Below are 18,060 nucleotides of genomic sequence, written 5' to 3' on the forward strand. Positions count from 1 at the left end.
GACACTTGGATTAATGTCAGTGTCACAGCCCTGGCAAAGCTCCCCCAGCCAGACTTTCCCCAGGCTGCTGTGTTTGGGTCCCATCATGCTAGACCTGTGTGCTTTAAACTTCCTGAGTCTGAGTAGCAGCACTGTCCAGCACTGTCTTTCCATGATCTCTCTGGCACACATCCTGGGCATGTGCTCTCTGTCTGCTACCCCTTCATGGAAATGGGACCTCAGAGTCTAACTACTTATAGCCCCAGCCAGCGCTGATGAGAAGGTGGGATGGGGGATTGAGGCGGGGCAGCTGTTCTAGGGCTGTGAGGCTCAGGGCCCCACCAAACATTTGTAATGTCTGTGTAAATAAAGGGAGGGGATGGGGACCCAGTGAACATGATCACCCCAAATTTATCTTAATGGACCCGCCCCCAGGATCAGTGCTGACCGCCATAAACACCCCAGGTGCTTACCAACACCCTTTACCATAGCTCCAACCTTTGTGAGCATTTTGGTCACAGTTTACCCCTTGAGGGACATGTGAAATGTAGATGAAGGACGTAACACGCAGACTTTGCAAAAGATTCTCAAATCAATCTCTCTTTACTTTAGATATCACAAAAGATGTACAAACCTAGATAAAACACCTATATGCCATCTCTGCCTCAGGTTCCTCACCACTCTTGAGCATTCTTTGCATTTGGTAAGAGTCCTTAAGGGTGTCCAGGATCCCCTCTCCTTACATACGGCTTCTCCTTTGAATTATGGAATCTCTGCCTCTCTCCAGCCAGCTTTCTTCTTCCTCAGCTGGTGCCACAGTTAGAAAAGGACACGCCTACTATGAAACCATGTCTTTGTTCCTCTGTCTCTGAGTCCCTCTGCCCCAGCCCTGAGCCTCCCCCCAAACCCGGAGCCCCCTTCTGTACCCCAAATCCCTCATCACCAGGCCCACACTAGAGCCTGTACTTCCAGCCGGAGCCCTCACCCACACCCTGAACTCCTCATTTCCGGCCCACTCTAGAGCCCTCACCCCTTCCTGCACCCCAACCCCCTGAGCCAGCCATGTGAAAATGAACGAGTGAGTGACAGAAGGAAGGGGGGATGGAGTGAGCGGAGCCGGGGCCTCGGAAGAGGGCAGGGGGGCGGGTCAAGGGTGTTCAGGTTTTGTGCAAGTAGAAAGTTGGCAACCCTAACCCATCCACTTCAGATCAAGTGAGTAGAACTATTTTCTTCCAGCTCAGGCACCCTGCTTAGCATACCCATTGTTTAGCCAGAACCCAGTCATTAAGGCAGATGGCTTCTTTTGGTTTGGTTTGTAGTTTCTTGGGGGATGAGGGTGACACATGTCAGGGGCCCTGTTTGTCCATGGCTAACATACTACACATCGAGGCATTCAACGATACAGCAATTTCATAAAATTAACCAGAATTCATAAGTTGTACATAGTTTTGTTTTTTTAGTGTAATTATTGTGCACAGTGGCAGAGACTTCTGTTAACCTAAGTTTAGCATAACACCCTTGCTGTTAAAATATCATCATCATCTACATACTGGTTATAGGTCACAGCTGGCTTTTTGTAGCTCTTTTATTTATGTAAAGGACTTAGGTTCTTTGGAAAGTCCATATTCAACTACTACCTTTCTTGTGGGACTGTCAAGTGCTGTATAAGGGTATGTCTTCGCTACCGGCCGGATTGGTGGGCAGCGATCGATCCAGCGGGGATTGATTTATCGCGTCTAGTCTAGATGCGATAAATCGATCCCTGAGCGCTCTCCCGTCGACTCCTGCACTTCAGCTCGGCGAGAGGCGCAGGCAGAGTCGATGGGGGAGCGGCAGTAGTCGACTCACCATAGTGAAGACACCACAGTAAGTCCATCTAAGTACGTCGACTTCAATTATTCCCAGTGTAGACCAGGCCTAAGATTGTGTGACATTGCTACCAGACTAGCTATCCTCCTTTGTAATGGTATATTTGGAAATAAGCTGCATCTAAACTTTCTGATATTGACAAAAAAGCTACTTCCTTCTACAAATTGTTTAAAAAAACCCACACCTGATAAAACTGACAGCTTCCCCCATATGTCCCTTCCCTGCAATACACCCTAAAAATGTTGGTCTGGCTTCAGTATGAAAATATTATCCCTCCTGTATGAGGTTTGTAAGTCGGATGGATGGATGGATAGGGCCCAAATCTGGATTATATTTGGAGGCAGGTTTCAAGCTGAATCGGGAGAAGTGGTTGGAGTTGGCAGTGCCCAAATCTTGGAAACTGTTGTTGAGTAAATTTGGTCTAACATGGTGGAAATATTACTAGATCAGCTGAACTCACAAGACTTCCATAACCTTGAATGCTGGAAACTTTACAGCTGTTATCACATCCAAACTGGAACTAGAAAATGAAACACTTTTCAGATCTGGATCAAATTTGGCACCAAAACTGCGTCAGTGTGTGGTTAGGCTCTGGAGATTCAAACTTAACTACGTTACTTCCACCACCAAAAAAAAAAAAAAATTCAGAGGAGATTGAATTCAAGATTCTGGTTTTGGTCTCTTTGGCTGTGCTCACTATTTCATTTTGTGTACCTTGAATACAATTTAGTTTATTTAAGATGCTGACTTACTAGTGCTTGCGTAACCTTCCCTTTTTATTTAACACCTTTCCCCTAAAGTTTCCAGGTTTAAGAATAGAATCCTAACTTTATTTGCAGAGTTCAAGCTCTTTGCAGTCATGGTAACTGAGTTTTTGAATCTTTCTAGGCTTTGTTTATACTGGCACTTTTGTTGGCAAAACTTTTGTCATTCAGGGGTGTTAAAAACACTCCCCCCTCCCCCGAACAACAAAAGTTTTACCGACAAAAAGCGCTGGTGTGAACAGTGCTTTGTCGGCAGGAGTGCTCTCCTGCAAACAAAGCCACTGCTGCTCGTTAGGGGTGAAAGTTTTTTTGTCGTCAGGAGAGCTCCCTTCTGTCTACAAACAGCAGCTACACTGAGTGCCTTTTAGCAGCACAACTTTAGCGGCACAGCTGTGTCGCTAAAAGCTGGGTAGTGTAGCCATAGCCTTAGTGATGCAGAGTAGGAGTGGGCAGGAAATCAATCATCCTTCTGCTTAGGGTAAAAGGTGGGTTTTTGCTGGAGAAGCAGTACTGTGTTAAAGTCATATTATCCAAAATATTCATGTTTGTGCCAGCTGTTTTAGATGTGGGAAATGCATGTCCTTTACAAGGAGTGAGACTTGATTTCATACATTGAGTTAGAACCACTGGGTCAAGTAAAATGAAAACAATATATCTATATTTGAATGCAAGAAAAAGTTTATTTTTTTTAGATTTTTTTAAAGTTTTGTAAAAGCAATTTATTCCTTGTATACTGTATGTATGTATTGTACTGTACCACTAATCTAAACAGTCTGGAAATAAAAAATGTCTTGGTAATGTGACAGTATTACTAAAATTTTGTGGGTATTTTTCAGGCAGAAAAAATGCTGACCATTTTGTGGTTTTTCTGAAATCATGTGCAATTATGTCATTTAACCAGACAATAAGGCTTTCTGTGGTGCTTTTAGATAAACAGGAAAACTCGCTTTTTACTTTGTCTGTTTTCATTACAGAACCAGCCTTTATTTTTAGTGCTTAAGTTGTTTGATATGCAAAAATAAAGCACACAGTAAATTTTATCATTGATAGGAAAATGGGCCACCAATAATCTTCAAAAAGCTCCTGTTCAAGTTTGGTGTCTGTTGCTACAGGTTTTATTTTTTCACTTACGGCAAAATCAATTACTGTATTTAAAATGTATGTGTATGTGTAACTGACTGTAAGAGTCCGGTGCGGGGGCTCGGCCCTCTCAGGTGCGGCCGGGAGCCAGGCCGCCTCACTACACGGCGGCAATCAGCAGTCAGTCTCTGAAGGTCCAGGGGTTCCGCCCCTCAGGCAGGGGCTGAACAAAAGGCACACAGTCAATAAAGGCCAGCCCCTCAGTCAGGGCGGGCAGCAAACAGCAGTTCTAGGCTCAGGCCCTCAGGCAGGGGCTGAGCACACAGAGTCAGTAGATTAAGCCCAGGCCCGCAGTCAGGGCGGGCAGCAAATAGCAGTTCTGAGCTCAGACCTTACAACAGGAGCTTAGCACCCAGAGTCAACAAGGTACGCCCAGGCCCTCAGTCAGGGCGGGGCAGCGAACAGCAGTTCTAGGCTCCGGTCCTTACAGCAGGAGCTGAGCACCCAGAGTCAATAAGGTAAGCCCAGGCCCTCAGTCAGGGCGGGGCAGCACAACAGCAGTTCTAGGCTCAGATCCTTACAGCAGGAGCTGAGCAACACCAATAGTCAGTAAGCCCAAGCCCTAGGTCAGGGCGGGGCAACAACCAATAGTTCAAGGGGCTCAGGTCCTTGTCCCAGGAGCTGAGCAACAACAAAAGTTCAAGGGGCTCAGGTCCTTGTCCCAGGAGCTGAGCAACAACAAAAGTTCAAGGGGCTCAGGTCCTTGTCCCAGGAGCTGAGCAACAATCAGGCAAGTGTAGGCTTCTGTGCCTGCGCGCTGGTGTGAGGGGGAGACTGCCACCCGTGAGTGGGGTGGCAGGGGGGACACAGGCCCACCCACTCCACTGTGTCCCAGCCCGGGGCCCTATTAGCGGCTATCAATGCCGCTGGTCAGTGGGGTCCTGACCGCAACACACTGACATGGGCACCTCGGTGCCTACAGCCTGACAGGGGTCGGCTACCCCCAGGCTACACTCCATCTCCCCCTCTATGGGTACCTGCTCGTCTCTGGGGTCGGGCGCGGGGTCCCACACCATGGGCTCCCCGACGTGCAGAGGGCTGGCTGGCTGGCTCGGGCTGCTCCTCAGGACTCGGGTCGGGGTAGCGCTTGAACGGCTCCTCGGGGTACCGGGCTCGGGGCAGGCTCGGCCAGTCCTCCTCAGGGTACCGGGCTCGGGGCAGGCTCGGCCAGTCCTCCTCCGGATACCTGGCTCGGGGAAGGCTCGGTCCAGCGAGAGCTCGGTCAGGAGCATCTATCCTCTCCAGCCGCCGGGCAACAACTGAGCATTGGGGCCGGGCCTTTATACTTCCTGTCCCGCCCCTTGACTTCCGGGGGGCGGGGACAGGCGGTGGTGGCTCCGCCCACTGAGGTAGCTGTTCTGGTTCCTCCCTCTCAGGTGCGGCCGGGAGCCAGGCCGCCTCACTACACTGACACAATTCTAATCCATTTACTTGGCAATAGGGCATTTGACTCCTTTGCTGAGAGTCCAGCATTTTAAAAACCCTACATATTGAAACCCACTACAAAATAGAATGAAAGCTGCAGTTTTATTGCAGCAACCAGTCTTAGTATTGGGCAGAGCTGAGCACCATACATCCAGTCTGGCAGTCATAGGCTATGTCTACACTACTGCAGAAAGTCAACCTATGCTACACAACTCCAGTTATGTGAATAACGTAGCTGGAGTCAACGTACCTTAGGGCGAGTTACTGCAGGGTCTACATCGTGCGGGGTTGATGGAAGAAAATCTCCTGTCGACTTATCTTATTCTTCTCGTCGGGGGTAGAGTACAGAGGTCAACTGGAAAGCGATCTGCTGTCGATTTGTGGGTCTTTACTAGACCCGCTAAATTGACCACCTGTGGATCGAGCTCAGAGTGTCGATTCCGGCTGTAGTGTAGACCTGCCCATAGACTAACATAGCTTCAAAATCATCTGGCTCTCTACTGAAAAATACAAGATTTCTGCCTGCAGGGGGTAAAGGAAGCTTGAAAGAACCCTCCGCCCAATAATGTACTTTCCTTTAAAATTTTCCTCTCCACTTTCTTTGTAGCTTAATCCTTACATTTTTATTCTCCAATAACTTCTCTATAAAACTAAGTGTATGAAGACATTTTATACTCCTGTTCTCGTTATTGCAGGCTGGGCTGGTAGCACTACCTATTAATGTTGCCTGACATTTCCCATTATACAACACTGTTTTCCAGTTGTGTTTAACTTTGCTCATTTTTAACAGTTTGAACTGAAATTTTTCATGTTCCTTTTGCCGTCCCTATGAAAATCTCCCCACTTTGGCCAAGTTTTAAGCCTTTGAAAAATTGCAGTTTCCATGTGGTCATTAGAGACTTCTTTGACTTTCAGCAGCTAAAATCTTGAAAGATTCCATTCTCACTGAACATGTGCAAGCCTCTTGCAGCTTCTTGTGCTGACCAAATTGCACATGCATCATCTCCGAAGTGATTGAGCATAGTCTAGCCCAAGGGTACAGAGGCTCGGAAGGACTTTCTCTGTAATGGCTGAACCTGACTGCTTTAGGCCCTGCACTGGATCTGAGAGTAGGGATACTCCGATTTTTCACAGGTTAGGTGTTGGCCTAATGCTTCTTCCATTAAAGGCAGTGGTAAAATTCCATTAAGTGGGTGCAGAGTTATGCCAATATTTGAATGCTTTTGAAAATCTCACCTTTAACTTTATTTTCAATGTTTGTACCCTAAACTGAAGCAATTATTTTTTATCAAATTTTAATCATGTTTTTCCTCCAAGAAAGATCAGTGTTGGCCCACTCCAAAAAAAATGCATAATTCCAAGTGAATGCAATAAAAATTTGCTTAAATGACTATGCTAACACCACATGATTTTGCTTTCAGTCTATTTATATAGGAATAGCACTTTACTTACAAGAGTGTGTGTCACAGGTAAATGCCCTTCCTCCTATATTAAATAATAAAGTGCATTCTACAAGTAGTAATTGCTCATAAGTTTTAGTACTTTCTTATCCACCATAACTCAAAACTAGGAAATTAACACATTTTGTGCAAAATGCATCATCCTAGGTGTCTTTTACCCTATGTTTGTCTCTAATTTTGTATAAGGCGATGGTTCCCTTTTAAGCTTACTGTTGAGATGAATATGTAGGGGAAAAGCAATTTGTCAGAACAAAAAGACCCCATATGCTGCACGGTAGTTGCCAGTTGTAATGATCAATCTGACCCAGTTTTTAGCTCCTCCTATCGAATTTTTTTGGTTACTCTGGCACAATTATGTATTGTGTATACTTTAGGAATGGGGTTAGAATTGCACAGAATCATGTACTGTAATCTATCTAGAGAATGTTGTAAAATACATTTATTATAATATAAAACACTTGAGAGCATTTTTAAAAGACTGTCGGCACTGTTTTTGGACTACAGTTATATAAATCACGATGTGTGAGGCTGTTCAATGGAACTTCTAAAAGTGTTTAGAAGTTAGCCAATTAACAGCTCAAGTTTAGTTGCAAAACTTGATATTAATGCTCATGAATAAATTGAAGGTTCATAAAAGCGCTCTCTTCCTTTGAAGTTGGTAATTCAAATTACTGTCAATTGTGAGGCAGCTATTTACAGTAATGTTAGACTTTATTATGTGTTGTTAATGCAAGATCAGGCCACCTCCCGGCAGACTATCCTGCTTTTAGTTTAGCAGACTCTTCACATCAAAGTTTGACTCTTGTATATAGCCACTGTGATTGACATGTTTTCTTTTTGCTATTTAATATCAAGATTGGATCCAAACCTTGCAGTTATATTCAGTGTTTTAACATGTTTGTTTACACTGTGCTCAGTTAAAAAATATTGTTTAGACATACCTGTAAATGCAACATGTGTATTGCATATACCCGAGCTAGCAGAAATTGATCGTGACTTTTTGTGACTGGACTTTTTTGCTTAGGTGCTTTTTGTAGTAGTGATGGAGAGATTGTATTCATAAGGGTTGCATTGAGTTGTGTCTTAGTAAGTGCCTATGTTGCTGTTTAAATCTAAATGTATAGTCACACCACAATGAAGAAGTAGACAGAAATAAGACATAGGATGAGTTTCCTTGAAATTATTAATATTGATACAGGAAACCATCAAACACTAATGTAACCATAAATTCCTTTATTAAATCCAAAAGCCAATGGTATTTATACAATTGCTGTAAATATGCTTAAAAAGCCTAACTAATAAGCAATTTACTACATCAAAACAGTAACAAAACATTTATAAGCATTTGATCAAATGCTAAACCTGGGGTGCTTAGATCCACGTTGGTCAGCTCCAACATGGTCAGGCAGGTATTAGCAATGAACCCCTTTAAGAGTTTACTTTTTATACCCTTTAACAAACAAGTGATGTCATTGCCAATTACTGTACTGACTTCAGCAAAAAACCAATTTGAGACAATTTACCCTTTTTTCCAGTCTTAATCTAGATAAGATTCACAGCCTCCTTTCTTCCCAGGGCCTTTCCTTTCTTCTTTTCTCCCCCACTCCTTGCTTACCAGCAGAACAGTGGTAAGGTTTGAGCTTGTTTATTTAAGATAGTTTTTCTTTGTCTTGTTACTGCAGTTCTTTTACTTTTACTTTTGGAACCATACATCCTTCCCATACTACAGGTAGTACTTACTATTCTCACAGCCTTCATTTACCTGCTAATTGGGACCTTTTCCCTCCTGGCCACAAACTATAAAGAGAAAACATCATTTTCTTAATTAAACTTAGGCTAACTTGAATTCTTTAGTTTTATATGTATTCTACAAGTGCTTATGTGCTCCCCATTACATTAGTATCATACAATTTTTAGTGTGTTTACCCTGGACATCCATTTGAGGGAGGGAAGTCCTATTATTTCTGTTTTAGATGGGGAACTGGGAACCAGAGAGACTAAGTGACTTGCCCAAGTTCACACAGGAAGTCTGTGGCAAAGCAGAAAATTGAGTCCATGTCTCTTGAGTCCCTGGCTAGTGCCCTAAGCACTGGACCATTTTTCCTCTCACAATATGGTTTCTCAGATGAGGAGAGGTGAGTCTCTACCTTAATCAAGGATCATGTTTTAGAGGAGCTATAGAGAGAGAACAAAGAACAGAACATAAAATATTCATGTTTTTCTTTTTTTAAATTCTCTATAGGCATTAGGTAGTAATTACAGAAAATCATCTAGGAGACCTAAAACCGGTATAGGAAGGGATATTGGACATGAACAATTCTGTTTTCACCAGTTCATTCCTTTTGGCAGAAGGCCTATGATCCCATAGCTGACTTGCCCTGGTTAACTCAACATTTCTAACTACAAGAGATGTGAGGACCTCACAGAAACTGAGCTGAAATGGGATAGCACTTCGAAAAGTGCTAGCCTGATTAAGTCCTGCTCATGCCTGACTGAACTGATGAAACTGGTGATACTAGCCTTGAGGCAGGCCAGAGGAGAAAAGTGTGTGCTTGGAATAGAGTTGTATAGTGTTTGCCAACGTTCTAATGACTGACTTAGCCCTGGTCTACACTAAGCTCGGGGGTCGAACTAGGGTACGCGAAGTCAGCTACGTGAATAACGTAGCTGAATTCGAACTACCCTAGTTCGACTTACTTACCGTCCAGACGCCGCGGAAGCGAACTCCGCGGCTCCAGGGTCGACTCCGGCAACTCCTCCTGCCGCGGTGGAGTACCGGAGTTCGAACTAGCGCTTCCGGGGTTTGAACTATCGCGTCTAGATCAGACGCGATAGTTCGAACTCCGAGCAGTCGAACTCGCCGCGTCGACCGTCCCGGTAAGTGTAAACGTACCCTTAGTGTTTAGAGTCTAGGGTAAGAATATGAGAAGAGAACTGTATGCACAGTGTTGCCCCATTGAAGTCTCTGGAAGTTTTGCAGTTAAGTTCAGTGGGGATAGAATTTTCCCTTCTGTTATGGGTGCAATAATCTTTTGATACTCTTTGCTGTTTACTATCTAAAGGAGGATTGAAAGTTATATTTCTCCTTGTGTTTTACATTTAGAAACTAACAGATAAATAGAGTTTGAACAGTCTGACTAAAAACTCCCACCTCCCCATAGTTGCTTAATTTAATCTCTTAGGACTCTAGTGATGTTATCTTGCTAGTTCTCCAGTCACTGTAGAGTCTTCCAGGCTAAACAGAATCCCTGAGAAGCAGGGTGAAAATGCCTTTTTCGGGGGTGAGGTGGGTAATCAAAATCAAACATCCTTCAGGCTGCCTTTATATATGTCACAGATCTGGCTGAACTCCTGTTGGACACTCACGAGACTGTTGTGAAGGGATCCACCTCACTGGGCCCCTTGTGCTTTAAGCCTGCAGAGTCGGAATGGAGTCCAGACACTGTCTCTGGCGTGGGCTCTCTAGGAATGTTATTGGGGTACAGATTCTGTCTAGCACCCCATTCTGAGAACTGAGACCCCATGAACCAATTGCTAGCTCCTGGGACCATGCTGGCCCCTTAAACTCCCTCGCAGTTTAGACATATTCTCTCCCAGAACTCCAGCCATGTGGGAACCCTGGGTTTACAGTTTACCTCTTCAGGGGCATGTGATAGTGAAGTGAACAGACACAGATAGACTTGGCAAAGGATTCTAAAATACCATTGTTCTTTACTTTATAGCATGAGAAACACAGATCCATGTAGAATAATACACACCTCTAAGCATTTCCCTGCCTCAGGTTTTTCACAGCTCCGCAGTGTTCTTTGGGCTTGGGAAGAGCCCCCTGGGGTGACCAGTAGGGGCGGCTCTAGGTATTTTGCCGCCCCAAGCACAGCAGGCAGGCTGCCTTTGGTGGCTTGCCTGCGGGAGATCCTCAGTCCCGCGGATTCGGCGGTGTGCCTCTGGGAGGTCTGCCGAAGCCGCGGGACCAGCGGACCCTCCACAGGCAAGCCGCCGAAGGCAACCTGCCTGCTGCCCTCCCGGCGACCGGCAGAGCGCCCCCCGTGGCTTGCCACCCCAGGCATGCGCTTGGCGTGCTGGTGCCTGGAGCCGCCCCTGGTGACCAGGATCCTTCCTCTCCATCTTATGACTTCCCTTCAGAGACATGGAGCCTCCCTCTAGGTCAGCTTTCTCTGACTGTGGCCAGTTGCAGTTAAACAGCACTCCCTGCTATGAAAACCTGCCCATCTCTTTCCCATCTCCTGCCCAAAGTTCCCGTTCCTGCCTCAGAGAGTCTCTCAAGTTTGTGGCCCCCTACCAACACCTGGTTCCTTTGTTCTGCTGCTGGTGTTCATCTTCACTTCTTCAGCCCCCTGTAGACAAGCTGAAGGAAATAGCTTCTCCCTGCTCCAGCCAGCCTCCTTAGCATACCAGTGGTTCAGTCAGAGTGCAGTTGTTAAGGTTAACAACTCTCCATTGTGCCTTGTTGGTACTCAATCCTTGTCAGCAAGGGGTGGATTCCATGTTCACATGGAGGCTTTCCCTGATACAGCAATTTTCTAATGACTTCATAGTAAAACCAGGATTCTTACTTTGTACCAATAAAGTTCCCAAATTTTCACAAGATACAAAGAACCAAGAAGGCACCTGCCCAATTTTTTTTCCACAAGTTATTTTTAAAGGGGGATTGTCAACATGAAAATTACATTTATGTCTGAATTATACCTGTTATGGGTAAGACTGCTATCTGAGAGATTCCTTTTTTCTAATATTTGAGTTTTGTTCATTTTACAGAGTATATTTCACTCTATCCCCTGCAGTCTTACAAACACTTAGGACTTACGCATGTGCTTAACTTTAAACCTTCATTGAATTCAACAAGGCTGTTTCTGTGCCAAGTTTAAAGCGTGTAAGCATTTGCAGGATCAGGACTTTAGACTCTCTTTCCTTTATGTGAGGCTGTAACTCAACAACAAAGGATTGGGGAGGAGGGGAAGAGGAGAATTAAGTATTTGCAGAAGTAGGGAATTGTGATTTTCAAATCATAACAATGGAGTGAGGTCCGTGGAGAACATTTGAAGCTATTCTAAAATTTTTATTTAAACTGACTACATTTTTAAGTTGACTGACCCTTGAAATAAATGTAATGGGAAAAGGCATTTTAAAATGGTATTGATCTGGATGTTGTTTGCACTAATAAGCAAAAACAGTTGGATATTTTCTCCAAGTTCTGAAAAGCCGTATGAAAAATTTAAAAAGGAAATAAAATGTTTGCTTTATCGTTTGCACTTTATACTGTTGGGCTTAGAAAAGGGGGCTCTTTTTTCGGCAACCCATGACCAGTGGCTATGTTGACTTTAGATCAGTATAATTTTGTTACTATAAGTTTTGTAATACATGAAGTACCCAAAAAATGTTGCACTAATTCCTTTTATTCTTGCTTTCAAATAGTGCCCTATTCTAAACTAAAATTGCACATTCTTGAGAGTAAACTGATCATGTTCCCAATGGAAATTTCAGGAATACTTGTGGCTATTTTCAATATGTGGAAATCTATTTATATTTTTTCCATTTGTTTTTTTTCCTAGGTTTTGGCACTGATTGCATTCATCTGCATAGAGACCATCATGGAATGCTCCCCTTGCGAAGGCCTTTATTTCTTTGAGTTTGTGAGCTGTAGTGCATTTGTAGTTACTGGAGCTTTATTGCTTATGTTCAGTCTAAATCTTCACACAAGAATACCACAGATCAACTGGAATCTTACAGTAAGTTCTCATCCAAATCTTCATATTGTAAAAATAGCTGAATAAACATTTTAAGTTTGTTCTTTAAACTCTGCCTGTCTTTTACTGAAATTTAAGATCCTGAATAAATGCTATGTATACTGAGTAAAATATATATCTTTCTTATGTCCAATTTGAACACCCACAGCGTAGTGAGTCTTTAGAAATGTAATGAGATTATAGGATGTTAAATTAAATAAATCTGGAATTGTCTTCTAGCAATTTCTCCTCCTCTGAAAGAGAGCCTTTCTAGCAGTGCCAACATTTCTTATTTATGACTGAGGTGGGCAAAAAATACTCTTATTCATTGTATAACTTGGAGAAATGCTGTCCAAAAAAAGAATTAGGAATTCATTTTATTAGATCTGTAAATAATACAAAAAGTTGTTGAAATGTATGGCAAATATATTTGTAATAACCTGCTGCTGTTTTTTGACACTCTGAGTGCTAAATCTCTTGTAAACATGAACACAAGCATTGTATTATTTAGGAGGAAAATTGAACTGTCAGCAAGGAGAAGTCCGTTGCATTGACTTGGTTACGTACCTAGAGACTATAAGAAACATAGACTAGCAGGCCTCATGTTCACAAATACAAGAAATTTGGGTGTGGGGAAAGAATTGCCAGAAACTCTCATTCATTTTGGATGTATCTTCATTTTCTTGCTTGCTGTGAGCCTAACTTTCAGACTTGGTTGCCTGAAATGAGCATGTATATCAGCATGTAGATCCACTGAGCATCTACATTTGTATTAACTTTTGGACATATCTGTATGCAGTTCACCTGAGGAAATGAGTCTAGTATAAATTGCTGTTGTACATTTAGGTGTGCAGTCCCAGTGTATCAGCCATCCCTAACCTTAGCAAAGCTGCCAGATTTTTGCTGCTCCATATGTGTCATTTTGTGCAAATTACTTAACAGACATATTTGCAAACAACTTTCATATATCCATAACCGTCAACACACCCAGTCCTGAACCATGCTGGTGGTAGGAACTGGAGATGCACAAAAACTGGCAATTGGGGATGCATAAATGCATGAGGGAAAGTGGCTGGGGATACTAGGGGGCTGGATTTGGTATCTGAAGGGAAAACTAGGGGCTTCTGAGGAAGTGACTGGTGGCTGGGTCGGAAGGTGGATTAGAGTGAATAGTGTCTGGGGAGGGAGCTGAATGAGGTGGGGGGCAGAAGGGAAGTTGAAGAAACATGGGGCTTGTGTCAGGGCCCCTCATCTTCTGTCTCCATTCTGTTCTGGCTGCTCCTACCCTGTTTGGATTCAGCAAGGAGAGGGGAGATGTCTGGCTGCTTGTACCACAGTGGCCACTGACAGTCAACAGTAACAATGGCAGGCCATTCTTGTAGCCCAAGTGGATGCATGATGTCTCCACTGTGAGGTGGGAATGTCGGGCAGCGCTGCCAAGTGCACAAGAACGTCACGTGTGATAAATAAAACTTGGCAGCTCTGCTTACGATGACCTCATTATTGCCTTGGAAGTAGGGTAAATACTAGATTTCATGCTTACAGTGAAGCAAGCCTGACAGTGACTGCTGGGTAGTACAGATAGTATTCATGACTCAGCTAAAGACTGCTTCTTGAAGAAGCCCAAACATCTATTTTTTTATTTTTTATTTTTTTTAAATTTTCTGATAGAAATAAATCAGCATGTGTGGATCAGATCTTCCCTCGTGTACAGCCATGTAACTCCATTGACCTCAGTGGTTTTGTATAGATAAGCGTAAATAATGGTGGGATTTGGCCCTGCATGTTAGTTAGTGCTTTTACTGCTTGCAAGAGGATTTTAACTGTATCATGAATGCACGTGGGTAGAGAAGGTCGACTGAGGCTTCCCTTTCTCCTCCCCTTCCCCCCAGATAATGCAATAAATTTGAACTGTTTATCTATAAGGACCTTTCAACCACTCTTGGTACTTATTGGTTTGAATAGCCCTGTTCAAGTGATGACAAATACAGTTGTACTTAGAATGAGAAATCCATCTCTAGCATAAGACTCTGATAGAAATCTTTGAAAAGAAGGGATTTAAAATCTATTAACTAAAAATAGAACATTTTGTTGTTTGGGTTTTCACTTGATCTGGAAAAGTAACTTGCACTCATCTTTAAATATTTATTTATTTAGAAGTTTGTTTTATTGCTGTTCTAATAGTGAACTGAAGTTTATTTTAAGGTTTTATTCCATCTGCCCAAATTTAAAGGTATAATTTCTATTATATTGTAATGATATGTAGTACTGGATTTAGTAAGAATCCTACTGAAGATATTTCCTCCAGATTTTCATAGATTTACACAGTAATGTTTGACATGGGAGAGCTTGTAGCAATACCTGACTGTGTAGTGCATGGATCTACCTTGTGGATTGCAGATGCCCTTGCTTCACTACATAGGTGTGGTCAACAGAGACATATAGTAATACTTCAGTAACATTTCTACAGCACTTTCCGTTCATGTATTTCAGTGTGTTTTATAAACACCAAGTAAACTTTGGACTACTACTCTTGTGAGATAAGTACTTTTTATTACCCACATTACATAAATGAGGAAACTGAGACTGTGGCTTGGTCTGCACTACCAACTTATGTCAGGATAACTACATCACTCTTGGAGAGGTGGAATACCTATGTAGATGGGTGAAGCTCGCCCATTGGCGTAGGTAGCATATTCACTAAGCGCTTCAGCACAGTGCTGCAAGTGTAGACAAGTCCTCAGACTTTTCCAAGGCTATACAGGAAATCTGTGGCAGAGCTGCAGATAGACCTGGAAATTGATTACTCCCAGTAATCCAAGACCATCTTTGTTTCACAGCTCTCCATGTTGAGGTAAGTGCCTGCAGGATAGTTTGTTGGGACCTGTGGTCTGGAGAATTCTATGCTGCAATCTTAAGAATTAGGGTAGCTCAAGGCTGCCCTGGTATGCATGCAAATTGAGGCCTTCAAGCTCCTGGCAAGCTTGGACAAAGTTAGGATGCCCCTGTAGTACAAGAAGAATTTTAGCTGTGCTTTCTGGCTACACTGATTTTTTTGTCTTACGCAATTCAGCGATGCAATATGTTTGGTGTTTCTAATACAGGCTGTACCCACACATTAACCTTATTTTGTTCATGTGGCAGATTGTGTACTTCACACTTTTTCTCAGAGAAAATATTGTGGTGCTTTTTCTATAGTCTGACAGTTATTTTAGGAATTATGCAGCCTTTCATGTTTGACACAATCTATTAAAAGCATTTTCAATACTGACAACCATCATAATTTCTCAACAGTGTTCAGGAGACATGCATGTTCCTATCTATTTACAGTTTCATTAGTTTCAGTACCTGTTCAGTTAATCATCAGTTTCAGGGTGGTATTTCCTTATCCAAAGACTAACTGCAGGCTTTTGAAGTTTAATGTAACATAATTACAGAGGCTGCTCTGGCAGTACAGAGGTTAAAACATGCCACATTATTTTTAGCCTTTTGAATAGTTTGTAGTGTTATGACTCTTTCCTAACCTTATCTGAGATGCACCCATCTGTATAACAAACTTCCTGTGCAAACAGTTTATCCTCAATAAGCCTAGAAATTAAAGAGGAAAATAATTAGGTCATCGAGTCCACTCCCATGGACCCTCTGTAGTATATTGTAAAAATTAGTATTTCTTCATAGATCAGTTGATCAGTGCCCCAGCATTTTACCATGGGTCATAGATGGTAGCAAACTGGGCATCTGTGCCAGCAAAGATGCGTCAGCTGCTGCTGGTTGTCTATAGCAAACTGAGATTATGCAGATTTTCAGTAAATAATCTTTTTTCATTTAATAACAGGAAACATTGAGACTGTCTGTTTTAACCTCCATTCTATCTGTTCATTGAAATAGTACTTGAAACCCATAGCCTACAGCATAAGAGCACAGCATACAAATATTGTGTGTTCTTTGGGGAGCAAATTTGCTTCTGTGCCCTTACATCAGTTTTATCCCTAACTAGGCCAGCCAGTTAGTGACAGTAATCCTTACTAGCAACACCAATGTTTGCCACAATAAGAAAAAATGCTCCTCGGGTTCTGCCTGACTCCTCTGTCTGCCAACATCTAGCACAGATACGCAAATATTACAAAATCCATCGTTTTGCGGTTCTTACATTTTCAGCCATTTCAGCAACAGTGTTTTGTTTTCATCCTAATTAGAAATGCAACTGCCACCTAAATATTATTGAGATACAGTATATGAAAGAAACATGGGATCTCTGAAGCTAGGAAAGAAACTTCTCTGGAAAGAGAGCTAAAAATTGTGTATCTGTGACAGTGAGATAAAAGAATGGATCAGTCATTCCTCTGTGCTGCGTAGGATTATCAACATTACCATGAGATGTGAGGACTTGGGGGAAATGACAGTGGAAATTTCCATTTCCCTCTGTGATACACGGCTGAGATGTGCATGCTATTTTGCAAGGATACTTGAATGTAGCAGAAAGGAATGTGATGTACACTTCTACACATGTTCCAGATGATCCATAGGCATTGTAACTGCGTAGAAATGTTTCAAACAAATTACTCATAACAAAGTGGTTAGTATAACTACATTTGGCAAAATGTGTTCATTATCTGTTTGTTTATTATTTGAAGCATAAGCTGCTTGGACAGGGTGAAATGCATAAGTGAGGTACAAGTGGAATTTGTTGTGGGTTTGCATACAAGGGTCATGATTTGGCAGAACTGTGTTGAAACACACAGTGGCATGGAACATAAACAAGGATTGTATGAGTAGTTAAGACCAAGAGTGGAAATGTAACAAAAGAACATAAAAATCTAGACGTTTTGAAAGCCCTGCACCTGGGTAACCAGGTATATAGTCTCAGTATTAGAATCTTGTCCTATGTTGCTATAGAGGATGATTGTTACTGCAGAGATCTGCAGTAGTTTTACAATAATTTCCCAAAGCCACAATATGTCTGTGTCAGAACTAAGAGAAATCAAAACCTCCCCAGTAAAGATGGGGGTGGTGAACTTACAGATCATCATTAATTGCTGTGGCAAGCAGTCCCGCATGCTGAAGTTCAACAATCTCTTGGATGAGGGAGTACGAGCAGAGTTGTTGCAGATACAGATCTTTAGTTATTCCATCAGTAAAATGGACTTTTTTGTGACTTAGTATTCACATTTAATTTCTACTTACATAACCAATTGCTCCAACCAGAATGTTTGTTATACTGTCTGTTGATGATCTGACTTTGGTTATATCTATTCATATTAGTCAGTGATTTGTTTATATCTAAAACAAACACAAGGCCAACAATTATCAAGAATGTTAGAAGATCAGCATGTATTAGGTTTTAAAAATCAAATCTGGCTGGATTGCAGTGTTGGCTCATGTCTCCCTCAGTTCTGTGTCAGATACCAGTTAACAGACATAGGTTCATTGAACATGAAGATTGAGCACTGGATATTCATGTTGCTTGAAAACATGCTTTAGAGTTTTTAGAAAAGCTGCAGAGGGGAACAATGGGTACAGATGTCCAAGTAGGTGACAGCAAAATAATTGATGTTGCTCTGAAGAAACTGTTTTATTGTATCGGTCCTGGCTTTAAATATTTCCATTTCAAAGTTGTAGGTTAAAGAGCATCACAGAGGAGACTGTTAAAGAACACCAGACTTTTTCTGCTTGTAGCTA

At 42.5% G+C, this 18,060-nt stretch overlaps 1 protein-coding gene across 1 annotated transcript in view; it reads left to right on the top strand.

The window, feature by feature from the left end:
• Nucleotides 1-18,060, top strand: part of CMTM4 (CKLF like MARVEL transmembrane domain containing 4) — a 57,911-nt gene that overhangs the window by 19,094 nt on the left and 20,757 nt on the right. Inside the window, exon 2 of the mRNA XM_044987271.1 lies at nucleotides 12,208-12,384. Coding sequence (XP_044843206.1) covers nucleotides 12,208-12,384 — 177 coding nt within the window. The remainder of the gene's footprint in view (nucleotides 1-12,207; nucleotides 12,385-18,060) is intronic.

This window comes from Mauremys mutica, chromosome 14, assembly GCF_020497125.1.
Source record: "Mauremys mutica isolate MM-2020 ecotype Southern chromosome 14, ASM2049712v1, whole genome shotgun sequence".
NCBI lineage: Eukaryota > Metazoa > Chordata > Testudines > Geoemydidae > Mauremys > Mauremys mutica.